The sequence below is a fragment of the Phalangium opilio genome, unplaced genomic scaffold, assembly GCF_054372755.1.
Source record: "Phalangium opilio isolate 3A_F unplaced genomic scaffold, DU_Popi_V2 ptg000070l_1, whole genome shotgun sequence".
In the NCBI taxonomy this organism is placed as follows: Eukaryota; Metazoa; Arthropoda; class Arachnida; order Opiliones; family Phalangiidae; genus Phalangium; species Phalangium opilio.
This window is the reverse complement of record NW_028324182.1, coordinates 3649002-3673849: the sequence shown is the minus strand read 5'-3', so window position 1 is coordinate 3673849 and position 24848 is coordinate 3649002. Positions and strand designations below refer to the sequence as shown.

Sequence of the window (24848 nt, the reverse complement as noted above, 5' to 3'; positions counted from 1 at the left end):
TATCTCACGCGTTAGTTCACAAGAGGACCATACAGGCCACACTTATTGACGACCCCGGACCCCAAAGTTAAAAGATTTTTCATGGCCTTTTTATCGATTTTATTGGTTAGGATAGTCGGGGAGGATGATGTTACTTCCGGAATAACCGGAAAAACCTCGGCTACTTCCGCCTTCTACCAGTTTCCGTTTCCCTTACCCTCTTTGATTTACCCCCTCTTTACCCGTTAGTTTTTGACAGTACTCCCGCGCTCCATCCCAGGCCAGCCTTAGCCTCCACCGCCTTTCAATCCTTTTTTTTCTGTCTTGTCCATGGACAGGTTTTTTCGCGTGATACTCCTGTGGCCAAAAAACGATAGCTCTTTTTACGGAAATAGAAAAATAAGCGGACGTAACGTTGATCGTGGAATCCTTTTGCTTCGTAGTTCCATCCCAGGATCCCTTGACAAAGTTGTTTTACCTCTCCGAGTGACCATGACGTCACGGAGAGGTATTACACAGGACGGGTCTGTGTGTGTGTCTGTGTTACCTCGTTCGCAGTAGGCAAATCGGAGCAAACGAAGCAATTTTTGGCTTCTACTCCATTATTTTCGTTAGGGTTAAGATTTACGCGGCGATCGGCTAGTTACGAGAAACGTCTAGCCTCCCAACGGCAGAGTTTCCATTAAAAGTTCATGCAATTTCGGGTTTTCTTATCAATTATTGTTAATCAACGGGACTTACGAGGTTACCTCCCCCTTTTCGGAGAGTTGTTCTGCCAAGGCTACAGAGCGCGTTCGACGACAGGCAATGTCGGCCACTAACTAAAGGCCGCCGACAGGTTATGGCAGCGCCCACAGAAAACCTCTCGTAAATTCCCGTATATACCCTAAAACTTCCAAAAAGAGGCATAGGCTAGAATTCAAACGTCAACTATAGCTATGTTTAAAATTATTTTATGAATACCGTTTCTTAAAACGATTTCACTATAATTAAGCTAAATTAATGACGATTAAAATAATTAATATCAGTTATATTAATTTAATTATATAAGAAAAACCTCTTATAATTGCGTCTCGACTCGGAGAGGTTTATATTGAATGTTTTCCAACTTGTTTTTTTTTATATTCCAATCGTAACTTTAATAGGCGTTTCGATGTCCTTCTTCACGCGCCAATAAAAGAGTTTTTATAGATTCCCCCCCTACTCTCCTCTCTCTCTCTCTCTCTCTCTCTCTCTCTCTCTCACACAATTGTCTCCCTTTTCTTTAAAAAGGACAAGAATTTTCGTTTCCATTCTGATGGAAAAAAAGGCTCCAAACGCAATCTCGAGGGAGGGAACTCGACTTTCTCTATAGATATAAACAGAAGTAGCGGCTCTATCCCTGTCCCAATACGACTTACTATAAAATAATAACGATAGTGCCGTTTCGTGAATATTGCGTCAACCCGAGTTTACAATACGGTTAAAGGTTATTCCTGATAGATTTCCAATATAAGTTTACTATACCATCCATGACTTAGTTTTAACCTGGATCTCTAGTGTCTGGATCAGCACCTACATGGCGCGAAAACGATGAGAAAATGGTGGGAATTTTTGTTGTTAAGAGACGTTAGGAGAGAGGGGTAAAGTGCGTAATAGAACTCCACCATTGCGAGGTTTCGATATCAAATGTAATCCATTTATTGGGTGGGTTATATTTTTTTGCCGCCTTTTTGTTGGTGCTAGCTATAGATTCCGATGAAAGGTTTATTCGACGGTAATAGATTCGGTGGCCTGCGTGAGCAAAGGTTGACGCGGTGGTGGTACAGGGTTCATACAAACCTGGAAAAATCAGGTAAATACATAGTTGACAAAAACTTAAGGGAAATTTAGAATTTTTAATAAAATTCAGGGAAATAAGGGAAATTTGCCTCAAACAGGGGCAAATGGTCGTAAACACACCCCCAATAGGATTAACATTACACTAAACTTTGGAGGCTCATAACACTGGTTCTACTAGTGATACGGGGATGTCCTTTGATTATGTAATAGTCATATTTGCCCCCCTCCTTCTTTAACATTTGCACCATATAGGATACTCCATATACGGGAAAAACCTGGAAAATTCGGGGAAGTATATGGGGGAAAAACCTGGAAAATTCGGGGAAGTATACGGGGGGAAAAACCTGGAAAATTCGGGGAAGTATACGGGGGGAAAAACCTGGAAAATTCGGGGAAGTATACGGGGGGAAAAACCTGGAAAATTCGGGGAAGTATACGGGGGGAAAAACCTGGAAAATTCGGGGAAGTATACGGGGGGAAAATTCGGGGAAGTATACGGGGGGAAAAACCTGGAAAATTTAGGGAAGTATACGGGGGAAAAAACCTGGAAAATTTAGGGAAGTATACGGGGGAAAAAACCTGGAAAATTTAGGGAAGTATACGGGGGAAAAAACCTGGAAAATTTAGGGAAGTATACGGGGGAAAAAACCTGGAAAATTTAGGGAAGTATACGGGGGAAAAAACCTGGAAAATTTAGGCAAGTATACGGGGGAAAAAACCTGGAAAATTTAGGCAAGTATACGGGGGGAAAAACCTGGAAAATTTAGGCAAGTATACGGGGGAAAAAACCTGGAAAATTTAGGCAAGTATACGGGGGAAAAAACCTGTAAAATTTAGGCAAGTATACGGGGGAAAAAACCTGCAAAATTTAGGCAAGTATACGGGGGAAAAAACCTGCAAAATTTAGGCAAGTATACGGGGGAAAAAACCTGCAAAATTTAGGCAAGTATACGGGGGAAAAAACCTGCAAAATTCAGGGAAATTTGTTTCCCAAACGTTGTATGAACCCTGTGGTGGTATGATGGTAGTTGGTTCCTTTCGAACAGAGCCACATGCACCTCCACTACGCTCATAAAAGTAATCGGATTCTGGGGCTCCATTTTTTTTTTGGGACATTTTCCTTCCTTCCTTTCAGTTTTCCTTTTTTATTTTTCCTGGTGCCATGGTCTCTCACGCATTCATCTATTCTGGCGTATATATTTTTTGATTTATTCACATTGATGATAAGGAGTGACTCTAACGCGACTTTTCTACCCCCTTCCTGACTGACTTTCCCGCTTCCATCTTGTTTCTTCTTTTTTTTACTTTTTTCTCCGAAGCTTATTTAATATTTTACGCTGAACTGAACCCTGGAAGGATTTCGGCTTCTTTTGGTATGAAATACTGCGTTATAGCAGCAGAAGTATATAATACTTCTCTTCGAGAGAAGTGTATACTAGCACAAAGCGATGGGGTAATTGTAACGTGATTCTTCATAACATCAGAATTAACATTTGGAGGAAGGTTACTACAAGAAGTGATATCTAGTTTACTAGGGAGAAGGTGTAAATTCGCCACATTTCTAGCTTTATCTCCAGTCCAAACGAATAGTAGGTCCGGAGGTAATCCCCGCCTCTAAATTACCGACATCTCATTAGTTCGTGAAAACTCACGTCAACGCGATGCGAATGACGAAAATTACGTATTTTCCGATTGAGGAGAGGCGAAATAGCCCGGCCTCCTTTTACTTCCCCCCCCCTTGTATTTTGAAAGGGGGACTGGGACTATGGCGCGCGAATACTTAGGCAACTTAGACCTTCTCCCTAATAAACTAGATATCACTTCTTGCTTACTAAACCGAATCACATCCGCGATAAATATTATTCCCTCAGCATTACTCTATTAGCGCAGCTTAACTATTTGCCAAGGCGCATGCGCTTGTTTATTTTTGTAACACGTCAAAACAATTAAGGTTTATGGGTTGATTGCTGGGGATTTAGTAAATACCAAACAGTTATAGAATTTGGTGGGATCCCTGGCTATGGAGAGGTAGGATTTAAGGCGAGTATATGCTCAGGGGACAGTTATAGCAAGAAGTGATATCTAGTTTACTAGAGAGAAGGTGTAAAATAGCCACATTTCCAGCTTTATCTCCAGTCCAAACGTATAGTAGGTGCGGAGTTAATCCCCGCCTATAATTACAACCAGCAATCATCTCATTGGTTCTTGAAAACTGTGCACGTCAGCGCGACGCGAATGACGAAAATTACTTGTGTTTTTCCGAATGAGGAGAGAGGCGAAATAGCCCGGTGGCCTCTTTTTACATCCCCGCCTTGTATTTTGAAAGGGGGGCTGGGACTATGGCGCGCGAATACTAAGGCATCTTATACCTTCTCCCTAATAAACTAGATATCACTTCTTGGTTATAGTAAAAACTGGTCTGAAAACGTGAAGAGTGTATTGCGCAATCTCCACATTAAACTTTGCGTGCATTCCTGTATAGTCAGTCTTTCCTGTCTGATGTCCTCTCCTCTTTCTCTTTGGCCTTCTTTTTCATGCCTTTTATTTATAAAAGTCAACATAGTTTTTGAAAAATTAAATAGTTTCGTGCAATCTTTACTTAAAACTTGGAGAGAGCTATAGTACCTTATACGGGAAGTCGAGTTGAAACTAGCTAGGAAGGGCATAGAAATATTCCTAAAGTTCGAGTAACTACGTTAAAGCACAAGTTTATAAGTGATATGTGCCATAAGTATCACGCTACCAATACTTCTTAATGCAAGAGGTTTACTGAGAGCTAGTTCGAGCTTGAAGGAGAGAGGAATGGAGTGGAAACCCTCATACCTATACCCCCACCTACGGAATGGCACCGAAGTCCTCCCAGCATCCTCAGCCGGTTAGGTAGGGAGTCTTACCGGACGAATTTGTAAAGGACGCTCTCTCCATCTTAAAAATGGAAGCTAGTTCTCATACAAATAAAATGGCGCTACGCGGCAGCACTTAGCTATCGGTTACGGAAGGTAGGGGCGTGCGCGAGGTAAACGGTGCCCCATCATCATTTCCAAACCACTGACCTCCCTTATCGTCAAGCGAGAATTGCAGACTACACTCATTTTTGCAGTCCATCTAGTCCTATTTAGTCTGTACTAAGCCTTTGGTTGCAGCGCCTCACCAGGCGTCGCTTTACCTCGAATCTATGACCTACGTCACTTCATGACAAGCTCCAGTTATCAGTGACAAACTTATATGGAACGTATCTTATGAACTTATATGGTTAAAGCAAAAGGCAGGAAGCCATAAGAGAGAGGAGGCGCGCGGCAGTTCTTTCTCGCGTTTTGAATAATTTATCCGGTCAAAGCTGTAGAAAACAAAGTTTCGGTAAAGCCTTAACCGTAAAACTAGAAAACTAGCGACCTGTCTAATAAATGAATTCAGAATTCAAAATTAGTTATTTTTCTGTAACCCGCGCCCCGTCCCTCGACGTTTATTAACAGTCAGCTTTTTTAATGACTTCTTTTAAATAAACCTCCCACGACGCGTTGCGAGAGGTCCGAAAAATTAACATTTTAATACGAAATTAACTAATATCCGAAAAGGTTTTTTAATTGCCCAATTAAAGGCTTAGTAAAAAAAAATGAAAGTATATACATTTCAACAAAGTCTACGTAAAAGAATTTCTTACGATTCGGGTTTTCATTGCTACATTCAATATACTTCTGGCAGCTGCATCTATACTTTTTACGTGCGGAAGTTGTTAGTTAATGCAGCAGAAAAAATTAATGCTAATTCTCTAATGAAAATGATTAATTTATCTCGATGACACGCCCCGTCTCTTTGTCTGACTTAGATTTTGTTTGCGGTTTCCTGGTATACAGGGTGTTTCTTATAAGTCTAACATAAATTAAGGGGGATGTTCTTTGGGTGCACGATTTTGAGTCAAAAGTGTATTATTATTATTGTTGATGAGGAGGGTACGCGCCCTAGCACCGATGCCAAAGGCATATTGTGCATCCTCGTAATCAGGCCTTGAATAGGCCTGTAGCTGCAGCGTAGCTAAGAATTCGCTCCACCGTGAGAGAGGAGACCCTCGAGGGTTCCAGGGTGTGTGAATCAAAATATTCTAATCTAAGCGAGGCGAAGTAGTCGCACTCGCAAAGTACGTGGGCGGATGTTTCTTCCATCTCCTGACACGACCTACAGAGAGGGTCGTCGGCAAAACCCATCAGATGGAGGTGCCTATTAAGCCGGCAATGCCCGGTCAAAAGACCGGTGGCCAGCCTAATATCCCATCTGCCGAGCGAAATTAGGTCCCTAGCACGAGACCTGCAGGGACCATCGACAAACAACTTTGTCTGTCTCTGGCCCTCCATGCTGTGCCAGAGCTGATTTTGTATGACAGTCAACCTGTCATGCAGACACCGTTTGACGTGCCTGTAGGGGATGGGGACGGCCGGCTCCGGCCCCAAGAGCTTGGCCTCCGCACCCCTTTTCGCAAATCTATCGGCTTGCTCATTGCCATAATATCCGCTATGCCCTGGCACCCAGTACAGCAGAACCCTGTTGCAGGATGCCAGTCGCGCTAGCAGGTCGAGGCAGCTACGCACCAGTTGAGAAGAAATCTGACACTGGTTCAGAGCGTTCAGGGCAGCCTGACTGTCAGAATAAATTCTCACAGTCCGTCCGGTATACCCTTTGTTAATACAGTAATCTGCGCAATAACAGATCGCGGCAATTTCAGCCTGGAACACACTAGCGAAGGTGCCCAGGCAAGCAGAAAAGCCGACCCTTGTGGTTTGACAGTAATAGCCGGCGCCAGCGCCGGAATCAGTCTTGGAGCCATCGGTGAACCAAATGGTTTCACCCCCAGTGCCAAGAGGCAGCAGGTTAGTCCACTCTGCCCGACTGGGGAAGTGGATACTGAATGGCTTAGTGAAATCAAAACTGGTGACGGTTTTGTCAGAGCACATCGTAAGCGACGGCTCAAGTGCGGCGTACTCCCGAAAGAGCTTCGTATGGCTGTAATCCCAAAGTCTTGGAACCCAACAGCCACTAATGTTGAGCCTGTAGGCTCCCATGACAGCCTCCTCCTCAATGAAGAGATGAAGAGGAAGCATGTCGAGGAGCACCTCCAGGGAAGCAGTTGGGGTCGATCTCATGGCCCCCGTAACACCAATGCAGGCAAGCCTTTGAAGCTTGCGCAGGGCAGCCTGCACCGTCTTAAGCCGGACCCTTGTCCACCAGACAAGTGCCCCGTAAGATAGTATGGGTCTGATGATCCCAGTATAGAGCCAGTGTACAGCCTTGGGGTTGAGGCCCCAAGTCTGGCCGACAGAGCTCCTGGTCCTCCAGAAGAGCATCTTGGCCTTCTTAATACACCGATCAAGATGCGGCTTCCATGTGAGTCTACAATCAAAAGTCACCCCCAGGTATTTCACCTCGGAGGACTTTGTCAGGACCTGGCCAAAGAAAGAGATATCATTGAACAGATCCTTAGTATTCTTCCTCGTAAAAGGAACAAGGACAGTTTTATCAGGATTAACGGTGAGGTTAACCGCCTGACACCATTGCTCCACGCTAGAGAGAGCAGATCTCATAAGCGCGGTAACAGTATCCGGGAACTTCCCCGTAAAGACTATCGCTACATCGTCCGCATACCCGAAGCAGCAACAGCCCCCAGCACCCCCGAGCCTCCCCAGGAGCTCGTCCACCACCAGGCACCACAACAGGGGGGAGAGCACTCCACCCTGAGGGCAGCCCCTGCTGGTAGTCACCCCTAGAGAGTCCCCAAGGAGGGACGCCGACACCTCGCGGTCGGTAAGCATGGACTTGATCCAGCGGCCAAGAGTGGCGCTGATGCCAAATCTCTCAACAGCTTCAGTAATAACCGAGCTAGAGACCTTGTCAAAGGCCCCCTCGATATCGAGGAAGACAGCCAGTGAAATTTCCTGAAACTCGAATGCCCTATCCAGGCAATTCGTAAGGCCGTGAAGGGCCGTCTCAGTGGATTTGCCTTTTTGGTAGGCAAATTGTGAAGAAGAGAGAGGAGTTACCGAAAGTACCTCGTCTCTGATGTACCTGTCCACCAACTTCTCCAGAATTTTGAGGAAGAAGGAGGTCAGGCATATGGGTCTAAATGCTTTCGCCTCGAGATAGGAAGCCTTCCCGGGCTTGGGAATAAAGATGACCCTAGAGCGTTTCCAGTCACGAGGTATGTGACCGAGAGCAATGCAAAGTCTGTAGATCTTGCATAGCGGAGAGGCGATGTGGTCTAAGCCCTCCTGCAAAAGCAGAGGGAAGACCCCATCGGGTCCCGGAGACTTGTAGGGCTCAAAACAGTTGACAGCCCACCGAAGCTTGGGAATCGTGACAACCTGTCTGGCTACAAGCCAGTCTTCCCTCTTAGCCCTGTACAAGACAGGGTAGAGAGAGTCAGGGTTTGTTGGATTAATAAAAGTAGAATCAGGAAAATGGACCTCCAGCATATGCTTGAGAGTCTCAGCCCCAGATTTAGTGTACACACCCTCCCGTAGCTTAATAGCATTAAGTCGATGTGTGCTGTCGTGCGCTAGAATCTTCATGACCCTAGCCGTGGCAGGGACATTGGAGATTTGCTCACAGAAGGTCCGCCAGGAGTCCTTCTTAGCAGCTCCAATGGCCCTGTTGTAGGCGTTAAGGGACTGCCTGTATCCAGCCCAGTCACCCGTGCGCTTGGCTTTGTTAAAGAGCCTGCGCGTGTATTTACGAAGCCGGCTGAGATCCGCGTTCCACCAAGGGACAAGCCTCGAGCGGTTGACGGTCTTAAGTGGGCAGTTCCGGTGGAACGACTCCATGATGGAGCACTGTAAATCACCAGCAGCCCGATCAAGATCCTTAGGTGAAGTAAGTTTAAGAGTGTGACCCCCTCCGTAGCGTAGGATTAGGTCTTCCCTATAGCCGGCCCAATTAGTCCGTTTTGGGTTGCGTATCTCCGTCCCCGCCGGGACAGAAGTAATCGCGACAGTAAAGCAGATGTGCCTATGATCCGACAGAGACGGTTCATTTGACACATGCCAGTTAGACACGGAAGACACGAGGTTTTCTGTGGCTAGCGTGAGGTCAATGACCTCCCTTCTATTAGAAGTAACAAAAGTAGGTTCATTGTTTTGATTAAGAATATAGAGTTTACAACCAACTAAATATTCTAGTAAATCATCACCCCTCTTGTTGCAGTCAGAGCTGCCCCACGTGATGTGATGAGCATTGGCATCGCAGCCAATGATTAGCTTGTCCCCTCTCTTTTCACATTGATTGACCAAATTGATCACCTCAATTGTCGGGAGAGAGTCCGCGTCGTGGGCAAAGTATGCGGAGGCAGCCGTGATAGTCAACTTGGCATGCCCAGTGGCCAGGACTAGATTCACGGCCGCCGTGTCCTGGGAAGTGTACAGCGGTAGAGAGATACAACAAAGATCCCTCCGAACCAAAATACACGCCCTAGGTCTAGCAGCAGTTTGGTCATAGAATAGTGACCCCGCCGCGTCAAGACCGAGGATTTTGCCATGGCAAATCCACGGTTCTTGTATGAGGGCCAGATCAAGACCCTCTATAGCAAACCTCCTGCAGAGTACCGCAGAGGCCGCCTTACTGTGGTGCAAGTTGATTTGAATTGCACGTAGCGTCCCCATGGTCCCTAAGAGAGGGGTTCAGAAGGGACCTAGCTACACCTCATCGGTCCCGAGAGGGCTAATGGCACCTCCCCCCCCGACAGGCGAGCTCCCAGTCCCAAGATCCTCCCCCTCACCAGGACCACTAGGACGCTCATCGGCTGAACCCCGAAGGGTCCCATCCGATTCTTCCAGTAGGGTGGACTCATCCATGGAAGAACAGACTTCCGAATGAGCCACCCCCCCCTCCCCCTCTGTGCCTAGAGCGACACCAGAGAGCTCCTCCGCGAGATCCCCCATCTCGCTAGTCCCACCCCCCGCCGCAGACTCGGCTACAGTGGTTTTAGTGGTTTCCGTGTTCTGAAGGAGTGTGAAGGAACCCTTGTCCACTCCAGTATAGCCCACGAAACCAGCATTCTTAATGGCTTCCAATGAGGAGCCATCAATTAGCAGTACCCAGTACCGTACGGCCCTGTCCACGTACGTCCGGATACATTTCCAGCGTTCAGTGGCAAAACCTGCATTAAGGACCTTTAGGCGCCGAAACAGCACCGCCGGCTCCTTGGTGATCTGGTCCTTGGTGCGGAACATTACCTTAAACGGCTTAGGGAGTTCGCTAGCTCTCATTACTGAGAGCACCGCATCCCCCACCACCGAGTAGGCTAAGTTGTCCTTCAACCATTGCCCAGTGAACGAATCCTCACAGGAGTATACTAGGGCCCCGGTCGTCAGGCTAAAGTTCGCAAGGCGCGGTAGAGGGCTCCCCGAAGGTATCCCATCCAGCGCCCTTAGAATCGCCTTCTGAATTGGGCCCACGTCTTCCTCCGTGATGACCGCCGTCGGATAGCCTTTTTTGACAATGGCCATCTTTTCTGAGCTGGCGGCGTCACTATAGGACTTAGCCTTTTTCGACGCCGCCTGCAAGGTACTTGGTGAGGGAGTCGAATCCTCCGCTCTGGGCCTCTTCATTGGGTTGTCACGAGCCATCGCACCCCCAGCGGCGGTGGAGACCGTTTCAGACCCCGACTTGACCTTTTGCCGAGCAATCCGTCGTTTGAGACGACGACGCAAGGTACTTTTCGAGGGCTTGCCAGACACACGCACCGATAAATCGTCACGAGTATCGCTGGATACAAGCCCTTGTGAAGTGGTATCAGTGTGGGTTCTGCCTTGAGCAGACCCCTGCACCGTAGGTTTGGTAGTGTTAGAGTTGTTTTGATTTAATTTATCCATGGGAATCCCACGAGTAAGGGGGCAAGTAAAAGGTCACCACCCGGTAGTCCCCCACCCGGGTGGAAGGCTAGATACAACGGGGTGTCGCCCGGTGCCCCGAGGGGATCGTTAGCGATACCGAAGTCAAAAGTGTAACTTCTATCTCCATTTTGCCACAAGGGACACTATTTTCGAGTTATGATTTCATGAGTGTGTTTTAGGGATGACCCCTTAATTAAATTATAAATTGTCTTTTAGTTTCTTAATTAAATTTAAGGGGTCATCCGTAAAATAGTTTGACCAATCTCAACTCGAAAACAATGAACCGGACACATTTTCGATTAAATCATCCAAACTAGAACATCATTCGTAATTTATGCCAGACTTATCATAAACACCCTGTATACATTACGTAGATATCGTCTCTCTCTATTTTCTAAAGACAAAATAAACTATAGGTTACTGCGGGAGTTCTACGTAGATCCAGAGGTCACGAAATCCTTGACCCCTGTCCCTTGTCGTTGCTAGGAAAAATATAGGCGGCGGCCACCACGAAGCCTTCTCTTTTCATTTGGAGGCGAATGGTGTACGATACGACCCTCGCTCGGATAGAGACGTACATATCTAATTAAGGAAGACATTATTTAGCTTGACTTGTCCAAGAAGTCTTCATTAGACTGCCCATTCAATAACGTATTTCGAAGTTTCACGAGTAGACTCTTTGCGATAGAGGAGCTAGTACTGTCTGGTGTCCGAGCCTGATCCCTACCTCTTCCACTATGTCCCGTTTTTCGCGAGGTGTGCGACACTTGCCGGAAACCTTATACTTTGAAGAACATCCCTAATAACAGAAGGGGATAATAGAAGAAGGATGACACTCTACATCCTCTTATGATTCTTCCCATGCAGCTGGCTAACCATTTTGTTTGCTCTCCTACTCATCAAACTTCAGATGGGCAACGCACCGTGCGGGTGAATTGTATAATCGTTTGTTACTATATCCTCTGCAATCAACCCACAAACCTTGATTGTCTTCCACAAGCGCATGCGCCTTGGCAAATAGTTAAGCGCTATGGAACTATTTATCGCGTATGTGATTCGGTTTAGTAACCTTGTTCCAAAAATGTTCTGATGTTGGGAAGAATCATGTTACAATGATCTCGCTCGCTTTGTGGTACACTTCTCGCTAAGTATTATATACTCTTAAGGCCTGAATAAAGTGTTCCACCTCTTGGAGTGTGTAAGTCGGGAAATATATCCTGCCATCCCTTCTTTTTAGACTACAGCTCCATAAAACAGGGCACGATCGCGATAATGCGAGCACGAATGACCTTTAGGATCGACGGATTGGGCGAGTTATATCCAGGGATGGTGATGGTCTCGGGAGGAGGGAAAATGGGACATACCTTGAAGCCCTGGTACTAATCTTAGCTTTAGTTTGGACTGCAGTCAAGGGCAGGGAAATATATCGTCAAACTGAATACTCGCGGGCTTGGGCTTCGGGGAAATCTTCGAGGTAAAAAGCTAAGAAAATATGACACGAAACATTTTTTATCTGCAAGCATGATCCTCTCATTCCCCAGATTCGTTTCGCTTGAACGATTCTACTAATTACGTCATCACTAATTAAAAATCTCCTAATCATCGACGCGAAGATATGTTCCACCTAAATGAACCCCTCCTATCAAATTATTCTATTGTCTTTTCAGATAGTTCTGACGGCGCCTTCCAGAACCTTTTCTCAAACCATAGGATGTTAATTTAGAGAAACCTATAATTTCATTTTCAAAGCTTGACGTTTGTAATTTTTTTTTCGCATTCCAAAAAAATCTTCAGTCCCATCGAGTGTCTTTGACAGAAATAATTTTTTTCCTTTTTGGAAAAGGTTATAGGTTAACTAACCTAGTTTTATGAAATATGTGCTAGCGCTAAGCCTAATTTCAAACAGTCAATCCGGCAGATAGCAAATGTAAATGTTTATTCGTAATAATGTTTGATATACAGACGGAATTGGAATTATTACAAGCCCCATTTAAGTTATAAATAACTCAATCTCGAGTTGTTATTTTTTTTTTTGGTATATTTTCTATAGAAGTTGTTTACGTAACGTTTCCGTTGTTTATTTTCTATCTTCAGTTCCATCGGAAGCCGAGGCTTACGCCGTCGCTCACCGTCAAGCCACGCAGTTGTCGTCACCGACCCGACCTCAAAGCGTTTTCAGTTTTCCACCCGCCGATGGACACCTGGTGCGTTCACCCTCCTCCTTATCGTTTTCTAACTCTTTTAGCCATGAAGGCAAAGAGGAAAGAGGCCAAACTCTTTTCCCTATCCGAGCTAGGATTAACCCGAAGCTTTTTCTATTTATTCAAATAACAGAGTTACCGTACCCGCGTGCTGGTTCACCCGAGGCCTGGTAGCTCTCCAAGTACCCCAGTCAAAGATACCAACAGAATACTCGGTAAGCCAGTCGCCTTCCAATTTTTGGCCTTCATTGTTAAGCCTAAATTTCCAGATTACGATTCTTGGGATCGAAACCAATTAGAATTGTCCGCCCGCAATGTATTGATGAAAGTCTCCCGCTGTCTGTTTTTAGGTTTCGGTTCGGGGGCCGTGACCCCGGCTTCCTCCGAAGACCAGGGTATCGACGTCATAACTCCCAGCCCCGTTAGCGTCATTGAAGGACCCATTGTCGGTAGCGGGGGCTTACAAGGGTCGAACGACGCTGCCCGGAACAGCAATACTAGTTTGGACAGTGGTCGAGCGTCCGTTGGAAAAGTAAGTAGGGGGATTTTTACGTCTTTGTTACGTCTAATAATACTAGTTCCTAGCTCGTTCCCAATTTGTGGGTTCGCTTCCTTCAAAATTGATCACGATGTTATCTACAGGAAGAGGAAATGAATGTTTCCTATTTTTCTTCTTCAGGGACGTTCCGGGAGCATTCCTATGGGTGGAGGATGGACAACGAATTTTGACCCTGCTGGTCATCGACGAAGTTATCATAGTTCCAGTTCGTCTTTGGGTAGCGCTGATAGAATAATGGACGACTGTAACGTCATATCCGTTTGCGCCAATGTTGCCGAGATGGTTTTACACGGACTTCCGGTGAGTACATTTTGCTTTCATCTCGGTGTAGTATGCGTAAGAACCGATCTTATACATGCCAATCAACGTGTTAGATCCAAGGCTGTACAGAAATTGCTTGCAATAAATTGTTACGAAGATCTAATTGAAATTTAAGACAAGGGAGGGTTTATATTTTTCTCATGGTAGTACTGTCCCAATTGGACCACCCATTCGAAATTTCAAGCCCAATTGATCAATAACTCCTTGGCGTTAATTTTGACCTTTAATTAAACATCGTTAATATAAAGTTCAATTAACTTAGCAAATATTTACACTAGTGTGAGGGTTTCATACATACGATATCGTGGAACTAAATTTCAATCTGTTACTTGAGAAACCAACGGGCCCAGAAACAAGCCGCGACCTTTTTTTAAAAAAAATACACTGAAGATGAAAAAAAAGTCAGAATCTCTTCAACATCCATTATTCACTTAAGGAACTTCTTAAAACATTTCTGAAAATGAACAGTTTACTTTCTTGAAAGCTCTCGAAAACCTCGGTGCTATGGACCACTTTTTTAAGTTTTTAAGTAACAAGGTCCAAACAAAGACTGAAATAAAAAGTTAGTAATTGATATTTTCTGGCACGCACCAACCAACCCTAAGTAAGATTTTCTTTCTTTAGTTCGCTTTTCATGTTTTCTCTCACTCTCCTTTTCTTCCCCCCCCTTTGGTTGAGGGGGGTGAGGGGGGGGGGAAGAACCACTGGAATAATAATTAGGTTTCAGTTTCAACATTATGTCCCTTGGCCTTTTGATCCTCCATGAATTTATTTGAGATAATTCTCCTATGAATTTTGAATGGTTTTGTTTAGTTTGGAAATTAATGTCTATCGAAACGTTATAGCTTTGGCAGTGAGCCCAACGGTCCTATTATTCCTATAAAATCCTATATTTTTGAACCTGTCCTATATTATCCTATAATTTCATGGAAGCTCCTATAATATCCTTTATTTTTGACTTAAGGTGGAATTCATGAACGTCGGACGCAACGCAACTTAGTACAGGCGAAGGTAGTTCGTCGTGCGCAAAAGGCAGGATGTTTGCGCACGACGCCCTGCCTTCGCCTGTACTAAGTTGCGTTGCATCCGACGTTCATGAATTCCACCTTTAGTCCAAGTTTACGTATAGTTTAGCATCTAATTGATCAATATTAGCTCTTTTACCTGGATTATATTTGACTAGACACCGAAATTGCGGAGCTCGCTTCGAAGGATTTGGGATTTTTTATATATTATAATTTAATTAAGTTCCAATTTGTTAATTTTTGGAGATTTTTCTACATATTTAAGCATTTTCAGTCCAGTATTTTCCTATATAAACCCGTGATTTTTCCTCCTATAAAATCCTACCCATAATTCCAAAAAAGAAAAAATTAAATTTTTCCTATAAGGAATCTAAATTTTTGGCTTGGCTCTCTGCTAGTTTGGTTTTCTATAGTGAACATTTCTGTAACCTGAAAGCCGGTCTCTAGCTTAGTATTTCGTATTCACGAGCAAATTTAAGTGAATTCTTCGTGTACATTTTCTCCCTCTGGAATCCTTTTTTCTCTGGTGCAAACTTTGAACGTGATTGGAATCCATCTCTTCATGCAGCGCCTACATCCTTTCTCCTTGTAAAGTGTATAAAAGCAGCTCCGATTTCGTACATGCAAGTCCTGTAGAACTATTTTGCCTTAATTTTGGCGAGTTGAAAGAAGCAACGACAATGCCAGGCTAGCTATAGAGTAACTTAACCGGAAGGTGACCCCCTATTTTTCTTTTATTATTCTCTCTCTCTCTATTGTTTTTTCATCTTTCTTCTTCTTCTTCTTACTTTTCTATTCTCTTTTTCACTTTTCGTTCTTTTCACGTAATCGTATTGTAATCCGATATTTTCATATATATTATATTATTTAAACCATAAGTTTATATAAGTGATATGTTCCATAAGTATGACGTTAGTTATACTTTGTAATGCATGCTTGAGACTAACAGCTAGAGCTAGTTCTAGCAAAGAGGAGCAGAAACTTTGTAAATAGGGACCGGCTCTGAATTTGGGGAAACTGGTTCCGGTTGTTTACGTGACCGTGTCGTCTGCTTAAAAATTACCTTTTTGTACAAAGTTGTTTGTACGTACGTCAACGGTCAACCCAGAGATCAACATTTTGCCACCACCAAAAATAAGCAGCCGACATAATTTAACCAATGAAAGGCATCGCTTCTTAGCCAATCAACAAAAACCTGATCTAGTTACTCCAAAAGCCTTGTGAAAGGCTAGACTTTCTGCTCCTCTTGGTATATTCTCTTTGGTTCGAGAACAACGCGAGAATTGATTGACTACGCTTGGTTTTGCAGTCCATCTCCCTATTTAGTCTGTACTAAGCCTTTGACAGAGCCTCACCAGGCGTCGTTTTACGAGAATCTATGATCTAGGTCACTTCATGACAAGCTCTCAATAACCAGGGACAAACTTATGGAATGTATCGTATGAACTTATGTTTAAATTGCAGCCAGTTTTCTCTTATTTTCCCGAACCAAAAGGGAATTTTAATCTTTAAACTATAAGTAGGCGTACTTTCTTCCATTTCAATAAAGTTTAATGGAGACCTAAACTCCCATTTCATTTGACCTCGTTACGTATAGGCTTTAAAACCATCTATCTGAAGACTTCTACCTCGGGTTAAACGAAGGTTCTTGTCTTTAACCTTACTGAAATCAGGAAATAACGCTAAATTTACTTGAACAGTTGTTAAGCCTTGTCAATTTAAACCTCATTTAAGCCTTGCCAACAGGCTGAGTCACGATCTAGCCCGTTTAGTTGGAACACTTCTACGAATTTTAGAGTCTGAAGTCCCGACCTAAGCCTCGGTTGCGTCTTTACCCTCCAGCCTTGTTTGAAAGGAATAACCCTAAATTTACAAGAAAAGTAGCTAAGCCTAACCCTAAATCTTGTTAAACAAGATTCAGACTCCGTGGGTTATTTGGTTGGTCCCTAATGCCAGGGCACTAGCGCGGAAGCCTATATATTTTTGGATGGCCCATTGGACCTCCGACCGTTTTACGCAATCATGCCCAAAGCTTTGGGTTAAGTTGGGTTGGTTAAAGCTTCATCGTGTTCCATCGGCGGGAATCCCTCCACTTAGAAATGGAAGAGAGAAGTGGGAGAAAAGAGAGAGAGAAACTTTAGGCTTAACATGTCGCCAAAGCGAGTAACAAAGTTAACCACCGAACATCTCTCCCCACCATTTTTCCACGACCCAAGTAAGGGAGCGAAACAAACAACCATTCGGAGGAACTATAGTTAGGGATTAGTGTGGGCAATATTCGTACCTTTTTCAATCGTTTTGTTACGTCTATCGCGGTCCTAATCTCTATCATCTATTGGTAATCCAGCCTTTAAAGATCTCAGTATAGAGAGACCCTGTACAAGAGGGTTGAGGACGGTTGTAGCGGCGGTAGACACGGTCCTTTATCAAGAGTAATCACCATTTTGCGCGTGCCATATGGATATAAAAAGCCAACTCCTCTTTTCAAACTCCCTGTAGACGACTCTTGGTATGTTTGGATAGCTACGTGAATTTATTCGTAACTTCCACGAATGGGTCTACGACAACCGGGTAACGACGACTGTGCGTCCACAATTTGGAGGGCTGAAAATTTGGTGGCCGACAATTGGGAGAATTTGAAATTGGGTGGGCCTTAATTCGGTGGCATTGAAACCGACAGGATGTCAATTGGGTAAATAGATTTTTTAAGTACAAATTTGTTGAAAATCCATAAAGGTTTCGTGAAAGACTAAACCTACCCTGATCTGACCTGACCTCACAGAACATAAAATTTTGACCATCCAAATTTTATGGTTTTTAAGAAGTATGTATTATTACAAAACAAATTTTTTTTCGCCGAGGCTCTGTTGATTTCATTGCCAACCCGTTGTCGCTCACCCAATTTAAGGACACCCAATTGTCCTCACCCGAATGTCTTTTACCCAGTTGTTGTGCTCCCGTCATAAATAGAGTAATTTCAGTCCCATATAAGGCAACGTCATGCTCAGCTCTGTCCCCTATTATGATTGTACAATATACTTTGTTGCAAAAGCACCCCCAAAGCCAGGAGATGCGAGGCGTTACTCTGCCCATTTTTTTGGGGTAAACGGTGACTACCTTGTTCAATATTCTATGGAGTAGTGAATAAATCCTTCTTGGGACTGTTAAATATAAAAAATTGCTCGCTTTAGAGAGGCAAAATATCGGTTTGTTCCGCCCTCCTTACTCTTCATAACCATCAGTCCGGGCGGGATTGTCCCTACACCCTCTATTGGTGATGACGTACTATTCCAAAGTCTTTTCATCATTTTTCCCCCCTCTCCTACTTCGTGGGTTATATAAGTACGAAACTCTATGGAAGATTGGGACAAAAAAGGAAAGAGACCCTCGAGAGAGTTTTTATAAACGCTAGGTCGATTTGTGCTATGGCTTTTTATTTTTTAAAGGATCTTGTTTGGGTTTTTTTTTTCTTTATTTCTTTCCCAAGTTTTTGAGGTTCTGGTTGGCGAATGACGACTGTTATTATGTTTTGCGGCCTGTATAAAACCGTAACAACATTATGTATGGGGCGACAATGTTACGCGTGGGTGTGGGACTAACTGTACTACAGCATCGGACTTTTAGGCTTTATTTTTTAGTTTAGTTTAGGAAATTCGTAATATTCTCCTATTTTTTTTATACTGACCTTTGAACTTTTTATGGGGAACTTAGGCTTATTTAGAAGATTTTTGCCCTTCCTCTGTTACTGAAGGAGTTAAGACTTAAGAGATTGTATTTAGAGAAATGCTAGTAGTTCATGCACTTTGCATCCGTACTATTACTTGATTAACTTGACTCCCAGAAGACTTGGCCTCTCTAGACTGAAGTTCAGAGATTGAAAATGGGTTCAAAAGGTCAGGGGAAAATATTTTTTAGGGTTAAAATCAGGTAAATTGGAAGTCAGGATATCAGTATCAGCATGATCAGAAAATATGAGATTTTTGGGTGCCACGATATCCTGGAGCTCGTTTCGCTGGTTCTGAATTTTAATAGATAAATTTAATTCCAAATTGTAAGGGGAATTCATGGAATATGGTCAGGAAAAATTTCCTGGTAGAGTCAGGGAATTTCATTCCAAAACTTTATTACGAACCCTGGAGTTATTTCTTGTTAATACCAGAAGTAAATAATACTTCTCTTCGAGAGAAGTGTACCGCTCAAAGCGATGGGGTAATTGTAACATGATTCTTCCCAACATCAGAATTAACATTTATTATAGCAAGGTTACTAAACCCAATCACATACGCCATGTAAATAGTTCCCTCATCATTACTCATTAAAGCTTAAATATTTGGCCAGGCGCATGCGCTTGTGCGTTTTTGTCCCACGTGAAGACAATCAAAGTTTGTGGGTTGATTGCTAAGGATTTTAGTAAATACCAAACAGTTATAGAATTCACCCTAGCACGGTGCGATGCCCATCTGAATTAAGTTTGATGAGTTGGAGAGCAAACAAAACAAGGGTGAGCCTGTGAAGAATCATGTTACATAACTTAAGTATTAAGAGGATACAGAGTGTCATCCTTTTTCTAATATCCCCTTCTGTTAATACCTAATTTTAAAAGATAAAGTTACCCTTAAATATCAGAAGAAACTTTGTTTTTTTCAAGAATAAGGAAAGAAATTTCATATCCAAACCCTAATTTAAACTTTCCATTGAAAATATATTTTAAAATCTCATCCCATTTTATTTCGGAACCAGGAAGAGAAAAACAATTAATTACAATTCCTTTATACTCCATGCAGCCTAGGACGAAAAATTTAAAATTACTTTTTCTTGGGATGACGTTAGAAGGGTCATTTGTAAGCTTTGTTACTTTTAAAGAAGGAAGGAAAGGGACAAAGTTTTTACTTTTTTTTTAAAGAAAGACTTTGATGGTATTTAAAAGGGCCACCAAAGAGAGGAAAGAAGATTGTGCCTCTTTCAGCAAAAGACGACGAGTAAAAATAAGTGAAAGTTAAGCCTTGGCAGAAGAAGCTTATGTCTGTTCCTAGGCTCCTAATGCCTTCCTTAATTAGGCGTTAAAGAGCCAACGCGGAACGTATACTATAGCGTCGTCGCCAGTCCTTGGTCACTAGGGTGCAGTCAAATTGGCATTTAATAACTGTTGAAAAATATGCTTCCCCCATCTAACCCTAACCAGAAGTAAGGTGAGACTAGAAGTAAAGAGCTCTAGCATTGGGATATAGTAGATCCTGGCACTAGTGAACAAATTTGAGGATTTTATGCCGCTTCCATCCCTGCGCCTACACTACAGAGAAAAAAATTGGTCGAGTTCCAAAAAATTTCCTACCCCTTTCCCCTCAACCTAAAGCCGCCGAACACGGACGCGGGTGTTTGAATCTAGTTTGGCCGTCTACCACCGCGAGCGTCTCACGTTTTGGAGGGGAAGTTCTGAAACGGCTACTAGAGGGCCAAGTGTTGGTGTGTTATCAAGAATATTCACTTTCGCCAAGTGAATTCAGAATTTGGTTAGCTCAGTACTTCTAGTCTCATCTTACTTCTGCCTGCCCTAACCTAACCTTAAAAGGGCCCAGAGCATGCACGCTTTATCTTAGAAATGGTTGGCTTTTCTCCACCCCCCACTCTCTCTACTTGTAAGAAAGGGGGGGGGGTGACCCCTTCTCGAACTGTGTAAGGGGATGGATACTAAAGTAATCTTGAAATTTTTCTAATGGTCAAGAGGTCTCCCGTTTAATTTCAAATAGATTTTTCTACCACAAATGTTCGATCCCTTTTTTTTCCTATCTCCCTATTTTCCTCTCTTTATTCCTGAGAGTAAAATTACGTAAATGGATGAATCGGGTGACCTCTAGGTCGGCGAGTCCATCTTTCGAACAAAAAGGGGTCATCTATTATTATAGGCTGGTTCTTGGTGGTGGTGGTGGTGATTCCATGGTGTTGAAAGCCGCCCTTCTTATTCTTACTCTTTTCTTCAATTTTTCAAACCCAAAACATTCACTATCTCTCACTTTCTCTTCTTGGGCCCCAATCTCCATAAAATTATTGGAAAAATGATTTCTTCCCCCTGCCCCCCTTTCCTATGGATGAATATTCTTTGAGTATTCTATTTAACTAACGTAACCTCGCCTTAAAGGTAACATAATATTGCACCTTAAAAGAATTGCCTCTTTCTAAATATAAAAGGAATCAAATATTAAATATAAAAATAAATGGTCTCTTGTTGCAAAATAATTATCATTTAATTAGTCTTAAAAAAGAGGATTATTGTGATTTAGTTGCGTCTACCAGCCAGACCTCTTACTCCTACGCGATTGGTTGAATTCTCACAGGCTGCGAGAGGTCAGGGTAAGGTAGGGGACGGGGTAAGACTCGTAAGAGGTTCTGGTTAGCAGACGCCACTAAACCCATGCCCGCACAGTAATCCTCGCTTTTAAAACTAATTAAAAGCTAATTATTTTGTAATAAGAGATAATTTATTTCTTAATATTATTTCTTTTATATTTAGAAAAAGGCCGTCTAATCAAGAAGTGATATCTAGTTTACTAGGGAGAAGGTATAAGATGTCTAAGCGTTCGCGCGCCTTAGTCCCAGTCCCCCTTTCAAAATACAAGGGGGGGGCGTAAAAGGAGAGAGGCCGGGCTATTTCGCTACGCTCTCCTCAGTCGGAAAATGCGTAATTTTCATCATTCGCGTCGCGCTGACGTACACAGTTTTTCAAGAACCAATGAGATGCTGGTTGTAGTTTAGAGGCGGCGGGGATTAACTCCGGACCTAAGTTTGAACTGGAGATAAACCTAGAAATGTGGCGAATTTATACCTTCTCCCTAGTAAACTAGATATCGCTTCTTGGGATAATGTTATGCTACCTGAACTTTCCTGTAAGGAGTAGCGAAATGTACACGGAATTTATTTATAAGTGAGAGATAACTGATCTAGTCTTAACAGACAATTATGTTAGTTTTGAAGCAAAAACGTGGCGGCTAAATTTATTTCTTATAGCGTTCGGTGTCCCTTCAAAATTGCGTATATAGAATCCCAATTTTTTTTTTGGTTTAGGGCTTAGCGTTAAATTTATTAAACGAGGCCTTACATTTTACGATGTAATTTCATATATTTTTTGAGGTATCTTTTAAATTTTTTAAATTTCTTTTTAAAGTTTTTTTTCTTCTTCTTCTTCTTCTTCTTCTTTCACTTTCTTCGTAGCTTCCCTTAAAAAAACCTCTTAATAGTTTTTCCTTGGTTGCCGTGCCTTACACTCATAGTATAAATCGTAATATATATTGGGCGTGTTTTCTTTAACCCTCCTAAAGACGAAACACAAGGGCGGTTTTTTTTTTTTGACTTTTCCATGCGCAGAAAAAAAAATATACAGTATATCCACAGTCTGAATTTTTACAACCATTAGGTCTAAATATTCTAGACACCAAAAAAATAGGCCTGTAAAGAAAATGTACCTATTACAAAGTACAAGAGGGAGTTACGTAAAACAACGCGTAAGTTAATGTCAGAAACATTAGCGCGCGCGCGGGAAAGTGGCGCGCCTTTTTTGCCACTTGCGTTACCAAACTCCCTACTCGCTGCCTGTGTGCCTTCCTCGCTTTCCTAAATCGGTCCCTTATACCAGAAGTAGGATAAGGGACTAGAAGTATCGAGGTAACCAAATTCTTCACTTGGCGAAAGTGAATATTCTTGATAACACACCAACGGTTGGCCCTCTGGTGCCGGTTTCTGAATTTTCCCTCCAAAACGTGAGACGCTCACGGCGGTAGACGGCCGAACTAGATTCAAGCACCCGCTTCGTCCGTGTTCCGCCGCTTTAGGTTGAGGGGAAGGGGGTAGGAAATGTTTTTGGAACTCGACCAATTTTTCTCTCTCTCTCGAGTGTAGGCGCGATGGAAGCGGCATAAAATCCTCAAATTTATTCACTAGTGCCAGGATCTATTACCAATGCTAGAGCTCTTTACTTCTAGTCTCATTTTACTTCTGCTTATACCGTACATTTTGGGCATGAACCAATAAGAGAATCAGCTGGGGAAGCCAGGGATGTAGGGGATCTTCTTTTGTTACTAAAAAAAGAAAAAAGCGGGCGCGAAATGGGGCTCTATTCTCTTCCAGTCCTTTTAGCATAGATGCGAATATGCCTGCAGAGACAGAGGGAGAGGAAAAGATCCATTCTCTCTAGTTTAGCAGTTTTAGCTTTTCTCTCCTACGTAGCCGAGCTGCCGTAGCGAACGGTCTGTCCAATCGGGCGATTCTCTTTTAGCTAGCATCTCTTTTCACTTCTCCGGAGGATGCTGCGTATAAAGAATAGAAAAACATCTTTCCTTTCCTATTCACCCACTGTGAACTTGGGCTTCCCTCATAGACATAGGGCCTTAAACCTATAAAACGCGCTATAGCTGCTCAGCCTGCTCTATTCCGAAGACTCGGTTCGGATCTCGAGCTAGCTAGGAATGGATAGACTCCCATATTCTCTATGGGAAGAGCGAGAGCATTTTCGGAGAACGTAACGGAGGGGATGGGGAAAGTTTTGGTTATACTAGAGAAAGGGAAATGGACACGTGAGTGGGGGGGCTGGAAAACGCGGGGAAATAAAGGGGGAGGAGAGTTAAAAAGGAGAGAGGGGAGGGAAGCGAGTTTCGCTCGTGTTCCGCCGTGGCAGCTGATGACTCGTGGACGTCGTCGTGGCGTGGAGCGCGCGCGCTGTGCTGAATCCGCGTGCTAGCTATGGTGTGCGTGCTTCGAATCTCTCGCGTCGTTTGCAGAGTGTAGCGTTGGCTTTCCCGCGCGACGTACGGAACAGAACGGTACGGTCCAGTTCAGTTTAGAGAGTTTATGGTTTGCTGACTGGTGAACTTTCTCAATCTCAACTTACGCGCGCGCCGCCACCACCACCACCAACAGCAAGCAACCTCTTTCAAATATTTCTCCTCTCACTCAGTAAGCGAAAGTGACTAAATCTAGGGAAATACGTCAGCCAATTCCGTCCCCCCCCCCAGGAATATCGAGTATTCCTTCCTAGCTATTTATTTCTACTTTAGTTTAAAATTCAGAGAGGATAAAAAAAAGAAACTTGGAAGGTTTCTACGTTTCTGTCTCTCTCTCCATTCGTAAAAATCCCTAATAACGTTCGGTAAAAAGGGGGTTGAAAATGTTTTCCCGCCCTATTCTATAGCTATAGCTCGTGATAAACCAAAATCGGGAATCAATAAGGCCGCGCGCTAAAGTCCACCCCCCCCCCCTTTGGAAAAAAGATTCAGTTCCGGATTATTTCATCTGTAGCGTCGCGTTCGATTTAACAGAAAGAAAACGCCACTGAGGAGGGGACAAACGAAGAAACTGTAAAAAAATATAAAATTCCTTGAAAAAATAAAGCCAGGGTACTCGGGCTCCTACGGTATAGCGTATAAATCGACGTTTTTCGCTATTATTTTCGCGGAATTTTTTTCGCCTTTTCCTTCCCTAAAAGAAATAAGGTGGAAGTGAGGGTTTTCTTTTGGCAGTCCAGTATTACGCGGGAGCTCGCCGGAGATGCGGGCTCTCAGGGGCAGGGATGTTATTTGTTGTTGGCCTTTAAGCCCGGCGAACAGCCTCGCGCTTTCCGCTACTACCAACGACGGATTAATGAAGAACTTGGCGAGCAGCTGACCCCCGTCCATCCTTTTCGAAGCTCTTGAGCCTCCGCGGCCAGTGCGTGATCGAGGATTAGGACTTAATCGGAAAATATAGTTTTCTTCTTCTCGCTTTTGACCGCGGTGGACGGACGGACGCTCGTTGGCGCCCGGGAAAAACTTTTACGGTGCTTTTACGCGGCCGGACTTTTTTTTGTCATGAGCCGCGCTTGGGCGCCTGCCCACTCTACACGGGATCCTCTCGGACGTTGGATGCACAGATGTAAGGTAAAAATCGACCCCCTTTATTTCGATTTCTCTCTCTCTCCACCACCATGCTACCACCACCTTCTTGCAATCCACTCACTCTACAGTGAGTGCTCTTGGATGTATCAACAGCTGCCCCTCTAGCTCGCAACTTAACCTTATAATACTTACTTCCCCCCTCCTCT

The 24848-nt window shown here is 43.6% G+C and overlaps 1 protein-coding gene across 1 annotated transcript in view; it reads left to right on the top strand.

The window, feature by feature from the left end:
• Positions 1-24848, top strand: part of LOC149661132 (uncharacterized) — a 174968-nt gene that overhangs the window by 137350 nt on the left and 12770 nt on the right. Inside the window, exons 11-14 of the mRNA XM_089842513.1 lie at positions 12771-12880; positions 13011-13092; positions 13228-13409; positions 13557-13736. Of these exons, the coding sequence (XP_089698639.1) occupies positions 12771-12880; positions 13011-13092; positions 13228-13409; positions 13557-13736 (554 nt within the window). The remainder of the gene's footprint in view (positions 1-12770; positions 12881-13010; positions 13093-13227; positions 13410-13556; positions 13737-24848) is intronic.